Source organism: Lepisosteus platostomus, chromosome 1, assembly GCF_059453375.1.
Source record: "Lepisosteus platostomus isolate fLepPlt1 chromosome 1, fLepPlt1.hap1, whole genome shotgun sequence".
Lineage (NCBI taxonomy): Eukaryota > Metazoa > Chordata > Actinopteri > Semionotiformes > Lepisosteidae > Lepisosteus > Lepisosteus platostomus.
Window position 1 is genome coordinate 64,002,508 of NC_142611.1, and position 14,925 is coordinate 64,017,432.

The 14,925-nt window shown below is 56.2% G+C and overlaps 1 protein-coding gene across 2 annotated transcripts in view; it reads left to right on the plus strand.

Annotated features, from left to right (window-relative positions):
- LOC148678417 (disco-interacting protein 2 homolog B-A) overlaps positions 1-14,925 on the plus strand; it is a 62,693-nt gene continuing 47,768 nt past the window's right edge. Inside the window, exon 1 of one of the 2 annotated variants that reach the window (XM_088633499.1) lies at positions 1-306. In XM_088633499.1, the coding sequence (XP_088489625.1) occupies positions 222-306 (85 nt within the window). In that variant the 5' untranslated portion in view covers positions 1-221. The remainder of the gene's footprint in view (positions 307-14,925) is intronic. The other variant, XM_088633500.1, reaches the window with a different exon arrangement.

A 14,925-nucleotide genomic window follows, 5' to 3' on the forward strand; every position in this document is an offset into this window, starting at 1 on the left:
AGGCGGCGGTCACGTGACGGGAATCGCTGGCGAGTTGCTCTCTCAGTATGGCGGAGCGAGACTAGGTGCACGGATGGCTTTTAATTCCCGTTCCGCGTCGTGAAGAAAGGACTTCTGTCATCATTTTTTTTTCCTCGCGTGTTTTATTTTGGTTTTTTTTTTGCCGTGTTCAATTATTGTTTGTGTCGGGCGCGAGTGTTGTCGGTATCCGTGGAAGGGGGATGGCGGACCGCGGTGTGGATCTCTCGGCTCTGCCCAAAGACGTGAAGGACCAGCTGGCCGAACTGGACCTGGAGCTGTCGGAAGGTAGGAGCCGAACCGGACACATCCCCGACCTGCCAAACCCCCCTGTGTCTCGGCAGGGGTGTCTAACGGTGTATTCCCCGGCGTCGCTTTTGTTTCGCATTGACACTGGTTTTTGTATTTATTCGTGTTTTGTTTATAAGAAACCCGGGTCGTCTGGTGAACCGGGGTGACACTAACGTACACAGCGAGTCGGATTTGGTCTCGCTGTTGTAAATAAATGTATAAAATGACACACAAAGTTACAGAGGTGTTATTGCACGGTACCGTGTCGTACTCATCTTTAATTATCCTGGCCCCTTAACTCCTCTTACTCCCCCCCAGATTGCTCTCAAGTAACCTGTGTTATTCGAAATATTAATACTAAAATATTACAATGTGATTGAGGCTGTCTGCGGTGCAAACGGCGACGTGCGCTGTGCCAGACGCCGCATTAACTTTCCGCTGTTCGGCTGTGGGTAGATTATCTCGTCTCTTTATTATTCGCAGCCGAGGTCGTTTTCGTGGGCTTTCGCCGGCCGCCGCGTTAATAATCGGTAGTTCGTGTTTCTCGGGGGTCGTTTCGCGACAGGCCCGGCTGCCGGCTGGCTTGTCGACGGTTTTGACTTGCAAACGTGCCCCGGCTGGCTTCGAACTCGCAGCTACTGGCGGCGCGACGGACGACTCCGCCGTTTCGCTAACTTTGTGCCTGAACTTGCGGGACCGGGGAAAGCGGGTGGGATCTGGGATCGGGGATCTCCGATCTCCTCCCCCCCCTTCTCTTCCCCCCCCACCCTGTGATTTGAAGGTCTTGCGGGCTGGCACGGCGGGTGGTGGGGGGGTGTTGTAGGTGTGTCGCACCCACGTCACCTCCCGGATCCGTGTGCCGGCAGCGTGGGTCGGAGCTCTCGCGTGTGCTCCCGTCACGTCGCCGATGCACGGCTATCCTCGCGGCCCGTGGGTGCTGGGATAGGGACGGCAGCGTGCGAGGGAGTTTTTGTGTTGCGGGATAGTGGGTCCCGGACTGACCCACCGAGGGAGTCGCTCAGGCCGTGTCTCGGGCGAGCGACACCCGTCACCGACTCCCCCTCGGGTCAGGTCTGCGCGGAACGGGCCGGGCCGGTCCGGGCCTGGCGCTGCGCCCTGTGTGCGGAGCAGATGAGGTGCAGCCTCCCCCCCACCCCCAACCTCCACCAACAGCGTTTTTTACAATGTTTTGTTCTTTTTCCGGAGGGGCGCAAGCGAGGGTTTGTCCTTCAGGTAAGGTTCGGGTCACCTTGCCGGGCGAGAGACTTGTTGGCTCCCAGCCCGAGCTCAGGGGTGTTCAGGAGCCCTAGAGGGCCAGTGAGGGTCAGAGCAGCTGGGCGCTCTGTGTGGAGTTTGCACGTGCCTCTTCGCCCACCCCTGCGTTTCAGTGGGATGGCTTTCCTTTGGGCCCCCCGGTCTCCTTCCACCTCCCGGGACAAGCTGGCCAGCCTGACCGGAGTCTCTGCATTGTGCCACTGTGTGCACGGCTGCCTGCTTAGTGTCCGGGGAGCCGTCAAGACCGTCTCCTGGGATGCCACGCCAGGAAGCCGCATCTTTCTGGATGGATTCAGTAATCCGTTCAGCCATTTTCGACTCCGCTTTGTCCTGCACAGGGTTGCGGGGGAGCTGGAGCCTATCTCAGCAAGGAACGGGTACAAGGCAGGGTACACCCTGGATAGGACGCCAGTCCATCGCAGGACACATACACACACCAGGGCCAGTTTTCCCAGAGACCGCCATCATGTCTTTGGACTGTGGGAGGAAATTGGAGCATCTGAATGAACCCTACATGAACACAGGAGAACATGCAAACTCCACACAGACAATGCCTCAGGAATTGAACCTGGTCCCCAGCGCTGCGAGGTTGAGTGGAAGTAATACTCGTTCCGCTTGCTCTGCGCTGTCTGTGTAGAAAAGCCTCAGAAAAGGTGTGTGTGCGAGCAGTGGAGCAGCGTGTACCCCAGGGTGGTGTACAGACACAACCGCCTCTCTCGGGCAGCCCCGCTGCTGGGGCGAAGCGTCAAGGCTTCAGATCTGTCGTCTTCTTCGAGAAGAGCCACTGTGCCCTGTGCTGGACACACCGACCTGCTTCTCGTGTGGACTGACGGTGTCAGTAGTTCAGTGTGGTTGTTGGGGGAGGGTAAGAATTGTTCAATTGGCGTCACCCAAAATTTATTAAAAAAACAGCGTTTCATGAAGGGCCGTCAGTTTCCAGAGTTTGACAGCCGCGGATAAGAGAGAGTTCTGCTGGGATTTCATTGCGTGCCCCGGAGAGGTGCCTGCAGTATTGAGCCCGCCGTCCGGCCGCTGTGCGCCGTGCCCGGGCAGAGAGATTGCCTGCTCAGCGCTTTCTGCTCCGGCCTGCTCAACTGCCCCCCCCCCCTCACCCTGGGCAGCAGCCTACTTCTGCGCTAAAGCCGCGACACAATGAGAGCCTTTCAGCTCACTTGGACCGCTCGACGTCACATCGCCACCGGCGCTCGGCCCGCGGATGTCAAGACTCTGAGGAACAAAGGCTCGGAGAATAGAATACAGTGTGCGTCTCCGGCGGCGCTCCAGTGTCTCCAGTGTCTTCATCCACCAGCGTGAGATCACCTGCCCACCCCCTCTCCCCAGCGCCGATTCCATATAAAACGTGCTCCTCCGGGACATTCATGAACGAGCCCTAGATTGGCCGGATTATGACTTCAGTGCCGAGATTTCACAGTGCCGGCGCCTGTCTTCTGTAGATCCGGCGGCGTAACGGCGTCGTTAATTGCCAGTTAATTAGTCAACGAGCCGGGAGTGAAGGTGAAGCCTGGACTGGAGCGGATGTGGGGGGAGCTGGTGTTGAAGTATCTCCGCTCGGTGAGAGTTGCAGTTATTGCTTAGGAATGACCAGATAAAGATAAGTCTTGTCCTAAGAATGTGAGATGTTAAAATATCACGTGCCTGGGAAGTCGAAATTAAATTCCTAATTTCCCGGCTCTCGGCTGAAGTCCAGAGGCTTACCTCATCCCCGAGGGAAGCAGGATGTGTGTGTTTCTGGAGGAGTCTGTTGCCAGTTGTTGGCAAGAGGGCCCCCCAGTGCTGCGCAGCTATCAGCTGGTGCTGGCCGCCCCCTGAGCTCTGGTGCTCTTCAGCTCTTGTTGCCCCAGGCGACTAATGGCTGACCCGTTCCGCAGAGTCAGTCCTCCCATCCTGTTTCATGCCGCTGCTCCCTGACTCGCGGGGGGCGCGCCCACTGCTGTTGCTTCGCAGATTAAAAGCAGGGCTGTGTTTTTTCAAGGGGAAATGTGTCACTGTTATAAAATAAAACAGGAGGTTCGAACCCCCCCTCTGCTAACGCGGCTGTCGGGCAGTGGTCGCAGAGCTCCCACCTGGACTGCCGGCTGAGAGAGGCGACTCTGCGCCCACGGCGTGACTCGGCACTTTGTTCCCCCCAGCCTGGCGCTCTGTCCCGGGTTCAGGTTACTCTGGGCTTCCCCGGCAGTGGATCTGGCCCTGGCCTGTGTGGGCAGCTAATTTAGATCTTCCCTTTTAGTTTTCCTTGCACTACAGAAAGTTCCCAGAACTACAGAAATCCTTGCAGCACGGGCTGGCGCTCCACCCGGATCATCATCGGCAGTGCCGGCTGGCCTGCGTGCGTGCGGAAGATCCCTGCACAGCTGCCAGTCCGCACTGTACCGATCACATCCCGACTGGGCGGGTGGCAGGGCGGATTCCTGCCAGCTCGTTGTAGTGTCAACACTGCCACGCCACATTCCCGGCTCGTGTTCAGCCCGAGCGGACAAGAGCTGGGATTCCCGTGTTCCTGCGGTGTCTGGAGGCTGCAGTCTGGCGACATCGCAGAAAATCCCCTGCAGATGCTGCACGCCGGCCAGCAGTAGCATCGCAGTGCTGGCGTTCGGAGACGGCCCTTGCTTCTGCTCGGTCGTTTTTGTTATTTAGAGGGCTCATCTTTCAATTAAAAATTCTTTGACGCAGCGTAAATGCAGAAAAAATTGCCGTTAGCCTTTTCAGTTTATGCTGCATCTTTGGCCTGGGATGCAGAGTGTCCGAACGGAACAGACTCTGCCCGGAGTCTTATTGGAAGGTTGCCATCGCGCAGTTACAGGCGCATGTGTGATGGTGAAGCTTGGCTCTGGGGGTTCTGCACAAACGGGGCTGGTTTCCTCTTATTTTCACCGCTTGCGTGGCAGGTGGGGGCCAGGCTCTGCCCCAGGGATAGAACTGCCCTGCTCCAGTGTTTGCAGAGCTGAGGGCTGTGCATAGCTCTAGTTTTGTAAGTATTTTACTGGTTTCGTTGTGTTTCCAACGTCTGCAGAGTTGAGACGGGTGGTCGACTCGCGTTTAACTCCTCGAGTGGGCAGGAAACCTGCAGGGACCACTGGCTGGCCTGCGTACCGGAGCTGCGTACTGCCGCCCTGCTGGACGGACATGAAACTGCACCCAAGGGCGCATTCTGCAACTGGTCCTGGGTTTGACTCAAAGGGCTGTGCGGCATCTGTTTTTTTTTGTTTTCTTGTCCTGTGAACTGGTGGATAGCTGTTAGTTTTCAAGGTCAGGGATCCTCACACCACGAGCTCGAGAGCCGAAGGCAGATTCTGCACAGGAAGGGGCTGGTCAGCTGTTCGTCTTGCTTGTGGCTGCCAAGAAATCTCAGCCCGGACTAGCTCTGTGACACAATCAATGAAGCCATATTATTTAGCGCTCCGTTTGTGTCATTGAAAGTAGCATTTGTGCTTCTTTCATTTGCGAGACATAGCACCTTATTTTTTGGGGGATGTGATGTCTCTCGCCCCCCAGTACGGCGCAGGAGAATCAAACCGATCTCGTTCGTTTGTGCTCCGTCTGTGCTGGATTGTGCTGTTGAAAGTGGCGTCTGAGGTACTGAGGTGTTCCTGATGTATAGCGCCATCTTTTTGGGGGGGGGGTCACTTGTAGCTGTTGCAGAGGGGCTAATTGACGTCGCACCCCGAAGAAACAAGGTAGTGTATCTCGGGAACGAGAGCAGTGCAAGCCGACGCTGGCGGATGTGGAGGGTTTTAGTGTTTGTGCTGTTTGCCGGGGGGGGCAGCTTGGCAGAGCTCTGCCGACTTGCTGCTCCGGGAGGGCGGCAGGTGTCTGCCGGTTTCGACAAAGCGAGACCGCTGACGGTGAGAGGACGAGCCATGGCTTATGCACCAGGTACTCTGCGTGCGTCCACAGGGAAAGGACGGGCGCGGGTGTTGGCCTCCAGAAGCCCCAAAGAAATCCCGCGGTCTTTTTCATTGAAACGCTGATCCCTAGGATCTGGAGTCCTGGGGAACCCGTCCTTCTTCATCTGTTTTTCTTTGGCTTCTCATCGGGATGCTGTTCTCTGACTCCTGTCCCAGTGAGATGACAGCAAAACGTGACTCTGCGGTTACATAATGCCCCTGGGCTCCCGGGCCCTGCTGCTCGTGAATTGTTAATAAGGGCTCCTGGACTGAGGCCGCATGGCCTTCCCTGCGCTTCTTAAGGGAGCCTGAATAATTAACACTAAAAGGTACTGGCGCTGACGGACATGTCTCTTTCAAACGATCCACAGGGAGATGGGTAAATACTCCCAACGCGCAGTAGCTCTGTTATTTCCAGGTTTTCCCACCTGCGAGGCTCTGCAATAAAGAAGCCAAAAGCCGTTCTGCTTAATAACTAATAATTCCTTACGCTGACACAGTGCTTTTCTGGACACGCCACTCGAAGAGCTGTACAGGTAATGGGGATCCCCTCCACCACCACCAATGTACAGCCCCACCTGGATGACGCGCCAGTCTGCTCACCACACATCAGCTATCAGTGGGGAGGAGAGCAGAGTAATGTAGCCAATTCATAGAGGGGGATTATTAGGAGGCCATGATTGGTAAGGGCCAATGGGAAATTTGGCCAGGGCACTGGGGTTACACCCCTACTCTTTCCAAGAGACACCCTGGGAGTTCTAATGACCACAGTGTCAGGACCTTGGTTTTATTTCTCATCCGAAGGACATCACCTTTTTATAGTATAGTGTACCTGTCACTATACTGGGGCACTAGGACCCACACAAACCACAGGGAGAGCACCCCCTGCTGGCCCCACTATCACCTCTTCCAGCAGCAACCTTAGTTTCTCCCAGGAGGTCTCCCATCCAGGTACTGACCAGGCTCACACCTGCTGAGCATCAGTGGGCTGCCAGCCGTGAGCTGCAGGGTGATACAGCTGCTGTTGAAGAGGAGCACAGGAAAGTGTCCAGGCGACAGGGACCCCCATTCCAGCCCATTCTACTCAGTTTGGTTGCCACCAGGATCTCGCCAGGCTGACTGACTCTTGAAAAGATCCCGGGGAGGCGGCACTCTCTAAGCAAATGTATTCAAGATAAGCAGTCGGGCTCGGTGCCGGCCTGTGTACTGGAGCAGCCCTGCAGCTGGTCACATCGGGCCTGGATCAGGACTGCTCTGCAGCGGGGGTCTCTGCCCGTGGAGGAGGCTGTTCAAAGGTTTCCGCGCGGCGGGACTTCATCTGGAGAGTGACTCTGATTTCCAGATACGCTGACCTTTACCCTCACGTCGCGCCTCTCCGCTGTGTGTGTTTAATCCTGGTGGAGGAGAGCGAGCCCCCCCGCCCTGCGGCGTGTGTGTGTGGTCGCCGCGGGGGGGCCGCGCTGGGTCAGGGGAGAGCGAGGGCAGTCGCTGCGCCTGTCCGCCAGGCTCCTGCTGGGCGCCAGATCTCTGAGGCGTGCGGGCGGGCCTCTCTCGAGAGAGAGGCAGGCCGCGAGATTGCTGCCTCGAGTGGTGGTTTTTATTGTGGTGGAAGTTGGCGCAGTGACTGTTTCGAGAGATCTCCCCCTGCACAGCTGCCGTCGCTCAGCCGGAGTGTCATCGTCGGCCGGTCTGGCGCGTTCAGGGCAGCTCTGTCTATGATCAGCAGCCACAGCAGGGCGGCTTTCGTTGAACTCCACGGGCCTGGTCTGAACTACCCCCCCACCCCCCACCCCTCCTGACGTAATGATTCCCCCTGATCGACGTCTGGAAACTTGACCCGGAGTGTCTTCATGAGGAGCCCAGCCCTGTGTCACAGTGACCCACTTCTGACAGCCGGCTCTCGGGGAAACTCGAGACGCCTGTGAAATTGCACAAGCGCCAACGCGGAACTACAGCGTTCGTCCTGGGGGCGCGCCCGAGGGCCGGTTGGGATGACGAGGAAGGAAACAAAATCCCCCGACAGTGCTGTCGCAGACTAGACGAGGCAGGTCTGTGTCGCCCACTCCAGACGCCTCAGAGGGACGCAAGGGGCCTCTTAATTCCTACTGCCCTGTACTGAGACCTGTCTCAGGTTTGTATTGTTCTTGTAGGATCATTATCTTGAGCCAGGAGCAGGTGCGTCCGGTGGACCGGGCAGGAGGCACGGTGGCGCAGTGGTCAGCATTGCCGCCTCTCAGTGCTGCTCCGGGGTTCAGTTCCTGGACCGGGGTGCTGTCTGTGTGGAGTTTGCGTGGGTTTCCTCTGGGTGCTCTGGTTTACTCCCACAGTCCAAAGACATGCTAATAGGTTTATTGACTTCTGGGAAGGTTCGCCCTGGTGTGTTTGAATCCGTGTGCCCTGAGATGGACTGGTGTCCCGTCCAGGGTGTACCCCGCCTTGTGCCTGTCCCTTGCCAGGATAGGCTCCGGCTCCCCCTGCCCCTTCCTGAATTGGAAGAGGCAGAGAGGAAATGAATGGGTTACGGATCAGTGCTGACATCAGAGTGAGGTTAAATGAATAAGCCGTCAGCGTTTGCCTTACCTCCTCTGTGTGTGCGGCGGAGCAGGGGCTGCTGGTGGCGCTGGCCTGCGTTGTGAGTTCGCTCTCTCCCCTGTCGAAGGCCAGTGGGTGAAGATCTCGGCAGAGCCTGTGTTTCTGTGGGCTGCAGAGCTGAGAGCGTGGAGCCGGGCTCGGGGTGTGTTCTGTGCCCTAGGCTTCCCTGGCAGCCGGCCAGCCGCTGCCTTTCCAACGGTTAGGAGTGCTGACATCAGAGGCTGGGGGAGGTTATGGCTGTGTGTGAGAGAGAGAGAGAGAAGTGGGGGCTCTGTGCTTTTGTGTACCGGCATGTCTGTGTAATGCCACCCTAACAGGGTTCCTTTCCGCTAGCAGTGTTCTGGGCGAGAGAGGCCTTACCTCTGCCACTTGCTGCCTCGGTGCTGCAGGGAGGGTTGCGGCAGTGAGCCAGGGTGTTAGAGAATCAGGCTCGGCCAGGAAGAGGGTGTCTCTCGACCCTGATGGCGCAGATGTGGCTGGTTTGACCCTGGGTCACGTCGCTACCTACCTGCGGCGAGGCCAGGTGGCAGAGCCTTGCCGCAGGCGGGGTCAGGAGGGGACGGCCAGGATCTTCCCAGCGCTCAGCCGAACGGCGGCTGCGGGACCTGTCGCCCGCAGCGACGTCGACAGGCGGGCGCGTCCTGCTCCCCGGGCGCTGCCGGGACCCCGGGCCTCCAACCAGACAGGCGGCAATTCCAAGCTGGGCGCGTGTGCGTCACCATTAACAAAAATAAAAGAGCGGCGGTTCCTAAGGGATCGGGCACAGCGGCAGCGTGGGATTCTGGGGGGGAAAGCCACCAAAGGAAGAGGGAAAGAATGAGCGGCCTGGATACGAGGCAGCTGCTCTGACCCTGGAGATATTGCTACTGTGGTCCTGGCTCTGGCCGCGACGGCAGGGTTGTGGCGAGAGAGCCTGTCGGCCTCTTGGTGGGCACCTCTGCCCCCCCCCCGCCGTACCGCGAGCCCAGAAGAGCCGCGCTCGGTCGCGCCGCCGCTGTGCTGTTTCCTGCAGAGGCGCTTTGGAAACAGTCAGGGGGCGCGAGGTCTGCAGGAGGGGTCTGCTGCTGTAGATTTGTCTGTTATCGTTAACAGCAGCGGCTGTAAACGCAGCACTAGAAGTGCCATTGGGATAGTGAAGGAACAAGTAAAGGTTTATTCTATGCTGAAAAGACAACGCTTCGGCTGCAGAGCCTTCTTTGGGTGGGGGTTTTCTTTTCAGCAATGGAATAAACCTATTACTCGTTCCTTTGCAGTCCACGCATGCTGACGCAGCTACACACCTGAACCATTTGGGTAGTGACCGTGAAGATTAAGCGAGATACTGCAGATTAACTTTATACTCGCTGGTAAGTTGGGAGCCAGATATGTCTTCTGGGTTTTAGGGAGTGCTCTCGTATAAATAACCAGAATTATATTAAAGCTCGCGAGCACTGATCGATACATCTCCCAGCTGCCACTGCTGGCGAAAAGAGTCAGATTTATCCGCGTGGTTGTGATCGTTACATAACCGGCCGCACGCCCTGAAGCGTGATGGGAATGCTGGGCCCTGCAGCAGTGCAGATGTGCAGTAGGAGTGCAGTAAAACTCCCGTGGAAACTGCAGTGTTACCTGGCCAGATTTCTTGTACCGAGCTGTCATCGCTGTTAGGAACTCCCTGCAGTTACTGACGGAATAAAAGCTTTCCACTGTTTCAACATCTAAAAAAACTAGACAAGCTGCTCCCTGCGTGTGGAGTCAGGTCTTTGTCTATTGGGCCCTTGTACTGTGAATGAAGTTCCTTCAAGTGGAATCTCTCCTCTTAACCCAGGTGCTCCTGTTGAGTCCGACTGTTATTGATGAGTGTGTGTGACAGAGAGAGTGGAGAAGCTGGAACATCCGCAAAATTCCTGGAACAAAGAAGCCTTTGTCCCAGTGGGGCGACTGTGCGTGAGAGTGCAGCGTACTGTCTGACACTGCTGTACTGGGCTGTGATGTTCTGTACTCCCTCACAATACTGTACTCTCCTGCAGTGTGCTATAAGTCAGTGTGCTGTTGCTTGACCACAGTGCTCTCCACTCTCACAGTACTCTGCTTTCCTGTAATTGAGTATGAATTTCAGTGAACTGTATCACTAATGTACTACGCTGTGACATACTGCACTATCACACTATACGGTACTCTCCTGCAGTTTAGTGTAAGTCACTGTGCTGTCTCACACTGCTATACTTTGTTGCAGTGTTTCACTTTTACAATAGCGTCCTCCTGTAGCGAAATATTAATCGCAGTGTACTGGCTCTGACTACTGTGCTTTACTGCAGTGCTCTCCGCTCTCACAGTACTCTGTTTCCCTGTAATTGAGTATAAATGGCAGTGAACTTTACCACTGCTGTACTAGGCTGTGATGTTGTGTACTATCACACACTCATGTGCTGTAGTTCAGTCTACATTGCAACTGTTGCCCAGAATTGCTGAGCTGGTCTGTACTGTAGCATGTACTGTACATTTGAAATTTTAGCCCCATTAACTCTTCAGTGCTCTGTGCTATGATGTGGTGCATTATTCTTTAGCCAGCTGCAGTGTACTGTAATTCGCACCCGGCTTGCTGCAGTGCTCTGTGCCAGGATGTTGTTTACTGTCTTGGAGCTGCGTGCTCTGAGCTGCGCCTGCTCAGGTGAGTCACGCTGCCCTGTGCGAGACAAGCCAGCCTGCCTGAGTCATGCAGCAGGCAGAGTAACCTGCTGACAGGCTGGGTGGAGCAGCAGCCTCTGTTCTGTGCTCGGAGTGTGTGTGGCTGTTGGTTTTTCCATTCCTGTGCTGTGTTGACATGACTGCCAGCGTTCTGGTAGGAGGGCCGCTGTAGAGATTTACTGCGAGGGGGGAGGGGGAGGTGGTGGGGATCGGGTTGGAGTGACAGCCTTCACAAAACCTCTGCTCTCTGAGGTGCTTTCTGACTGCACAGCTGCCTGCATGTGGATAGAAATGTAGAGATGTCACCGAGCTAGAGGAATCAGTACGAAAGAGAAAAATCCTGAGAATAAGTTCAGATGCTGCCCACCTTTGAGAGTTTGAGCAAAACGGAAAACAAGCTCCCTGTGAATCCCTGTGTGTGGAGCAGGTCCTGTTTCCCAGGCTGGGGTGTTGTGGGGAATGGGAGGGAGGATCCCGTATCCTGCAGGACGTGGGGATCCGCCTGGCCTGCGTCGGGACGGGCGGAGAATCTGGGGGGGGGAGCGTTTCCTGCCCCCGAGGACATACCTGGGCTGTCACGGGCGGGGGATGGGAGACCGTGCCGGTTAAACCCGAAACCCCAAATCCTCCTGAAGATTACAGGGCTGGCTCACTGAGCGCCCCCCCCACTGGTGTTGAGTTTCGCCTGTGTCTCTTGGCCGCCGGTCTCGCGTTCCCAGCCCTCCGCTCGGTTTCTGCTGACGGAGCAGGTGGGGCTGATGCCTTGGGATCCCAGGCAGGTAGATCCTTGAGATCCGTTTCGGAGTTTGCTCTGCCACGGCCCCTCCGCCCCCAGGTGCCGAGCCTCCTGGCGCTCCGGCCTTCAGAAGAGACGTCGCACCCGGGTCCCGTTGGCTCTGTTGACGTGGGGGGGGGGGTGTACGGCACATGGAAGTGTGTGTGAACTGATCACAGCGCTTGTGAGCCCCAGCTGCAGGCTCTTGTACTGATTGCACTGATGAGTCAGGGATGGGGCCGCTTGTCAGATTTCGCCCCTCTCCTTCCTGCTTTGTGCAGCTGGTGTCAGCCTGTACGCAGGGGCCCTGCAGCTCGGAGAACCTGGAGTGGATCACACGCCTACGCGGTTGGGTAGCGATGTGTTTGGGCGCCGCGCCCATGGAAGTGGCCCCTGATCATGGTGCCCTCTAGCCCTCGTTTCGTGCCTGCAGTGGGCTTCAGACAGCACTGAAACCCCTCTTCACTGTGGCGGTGGCTCCTGCTGCGCGACGACATGCTTCTGTGCCGGTTCTAGGGGTGTTGATGGCTGTGAAGGTGAGGCGGGGTTCAGGCGGTATCGGATGTGAGCAGGAGGTCACTCTAGTGGGTACCTGTGTCCCGAAGGCAGAATGCAGTTCAAATCGGAACGGGTCAAGTCGAAACGTTCTTCTCGGCCTCTCGTGAAGTGACCCCGGGTTGCCCTTTGTTTTAAAGATGTGCAGAATCAAGGTTGAGGCTGATATGACAGCGCTGCTGATGGCGAGGCTAAACCCGTCCCTGTTCACAGAGCTTTTGTCTCCGTGGTGACATCGTCTCGGGAGCTGTGGGTGCCGTTCTGGACGCCCGGCTGGACGGTTGAGGTTTTCAGTCCTGGGTGGAGGGGGGGCACAGCTGCCCCCCCAGCCACCCTTGAGCCAGGTTCTTCACCAACTCAGATTGACTTAGCTGTCCTTCCAGTGCACCACACATACTATGAAGTACTGATACACTTGGCACAGCCATCACCTAGTGCTGTACTGCTTTGTTCTGGTATTTTAAGATGATGTCCATTCCTTTCAAATGCAATTGACAGTTACTGCATCGTGATTAGATGTCGACTGAGTAAATATTACTCCTTGCCTTCTGATTATGGCATGTTTTTTAGCATTATTACATTATTTAAGAAATACGGTAGTTATGATTTTTAGGTACTGCATAAATCGCTCTTCTATTGAAAAGAACATTGTCTGGACACCTCATTCAATGCATGAGCAAAAGCCCACAGCTCCCTGTATGAGTGCTCTGTTTCTGTACCTTGGCTACAACGAAGCCACTTCCCTTTGTAGCTCCTTGCCTGGAGATCAGGCTTGCTTAGTGGTTTTTAGCGTAGAACTAAAACTATTTTTCACATCATGTCAGCGAAACACAGGGCTTGTGCTACAGGTGTTAGAAAAAGAGGAACTTGTTCCCCCCCACCACCCCCCTTCTGATAGGCTTGAAGCGGTAGAAAAGACTGAATAAGGCGAGCAGTCACAAGACATTTGCATTGCCTTCAACTAAACTGCTGTGCCGTTGGAAGAACATGCAAGCTCCACGCAGATAGCACCCCAGGAATTGAACCCAGGACCCCAACACTGCGAGGTAGCAATGCTGACCACTGTGCCACCCATTAATTACTTGGTTAAAAAATCTCCTGCTGATATAATTGCCCAGTTAGGCGGTTAGGTAGACCGGCGGTGGCTCAGCAGCTCACGGCGCTCCGAAGGGTGTGGGAGGAGCTGGGAGAAGTGTGCACACAGGCCTTGCGGACTCGCTTCCCTCTCAGACTGGGTCTGTGACATCATCGGTGAGGGGCTCTGCGATTGGATAGAGGCGGAGGGGCGGGTGAGACCGATACATTAGCACTGCTGGCCGGACACATGGTCTTGGCGGACTGAACCCAGCCCAAACCCGTGTAGGTTTGGTCCCTGTGCCCTGCGGGAGAAAAGGGGAACAGCGACGGCCAAGGCCAGCCCACTACTAAACTAAGAGCTGTCTTTCGTCTCTGGGGCGGGGGCAGTGGGACAGGTTACTGCTCTCCCCGAAGGAAGAATCACAGAGGCCGGTGTCACGAAGTGAACAGTGGATCCGGGTCGGCAAGAAGGAGAGAAATTGGATTCCCAAGTCCATAAGGAGGGAGACTTCACTCCCTCCTTGGTATCGGACCTTCTCTTCGCTGTTCTTCCTGCCCTCTCTCCGAGATCCCAGGATATCTCTGCCTCTCTGCAGGCGCTGGCCGGCTCCCTCTCCCTGTCAGCTGCGAGCAGGAATGCGGTGTGAGTTTAAAGCCCCGTGAATAATTTACTGCCAGTTTTGTTCCAGGGCTGCTCGTTTTGTGCCGCAGTTTCCCATTACCGGCCCGGAGAGAGGGAGCCGGGCACTGTCCCAGCATGGCCGCTCTCTCAGTGGGGAGGAGAGAGCCCTGACCCCAGGCTGCTCCTCTCCTCTCCCTCTCCCTCTCAGCTCCAGGCTGCTGCTCTCCTCCCCCCCCCCCCCCACACACACACTGGGGGCGCAAGAGCCCTTCCTGGGGCTTGAGCCATGCCCAATTTTATACGATAGTAAATCATCGCACACACCTCGCACTCCCCTCCCCTCACCGCAGCGCGTGGGGATGGGCAGCTTCCACACCGGAGGCTAATCAGGGCTGCGCTTTAAAGATCCCCGCGTGCCCGCAGACGGCGTTCAAGCCGAGAACCGAAGGTGTTCCCAAGCCAGCTACACAACTGATAGCTCTCAGCTACGAGAGGATTCATTCTTCTCATTAAGAAACGATTCTCTCAACAACCGGAGAAGAGTCGCCTTCCCCGAAGACTACACACCAGCACGCCGCGCAGGAATAAGAGGCGCTCTGCCGGTGCTCAGGCAGCACCCCGTCGAATCCGACTCCATCACATTGTGTCATTTTACATGTGTTCTGAATATGACCGCAGTATACAAAATAAATTATTCTCTGTTTCGTGCTGCAGTTATGATCTGTCTGAGGTTTAAAGGACTGACCTACCTCAGCAATTCGGGGTCAGGGGTGCGAGAAGCTCTTTGAGAACCCAATGGCTGCAGGCTGCGGTGCGGGTGATGAACCACTGCAGCTCAGTCAGAAAGGCAGGTAGCTCAGAGAGGTGAGCCCCTGGCTGTTGGGCATTAACACAGCATCGCTCTGCACGAGGCCCTGCGTCAGTGTACGAATTTCCCACGCTCCACTGCCCCTCCTTTGTTGAGTCCACCCCCACGGTCCCAGAGCTCTCCTAATGGACTTCTCACTTCGGGCTAAAAATAAAGGGCTGGAAATCTTTTCTAGCGAGTACCTAGGCTGCCAACTGGCACAACAAGTGGTGTTTTATTTTGGGGCTGGCACAGACCAGGCTCTGAAAAACTGCCTGGCTGTGGCAGTCTGTCTCACCAG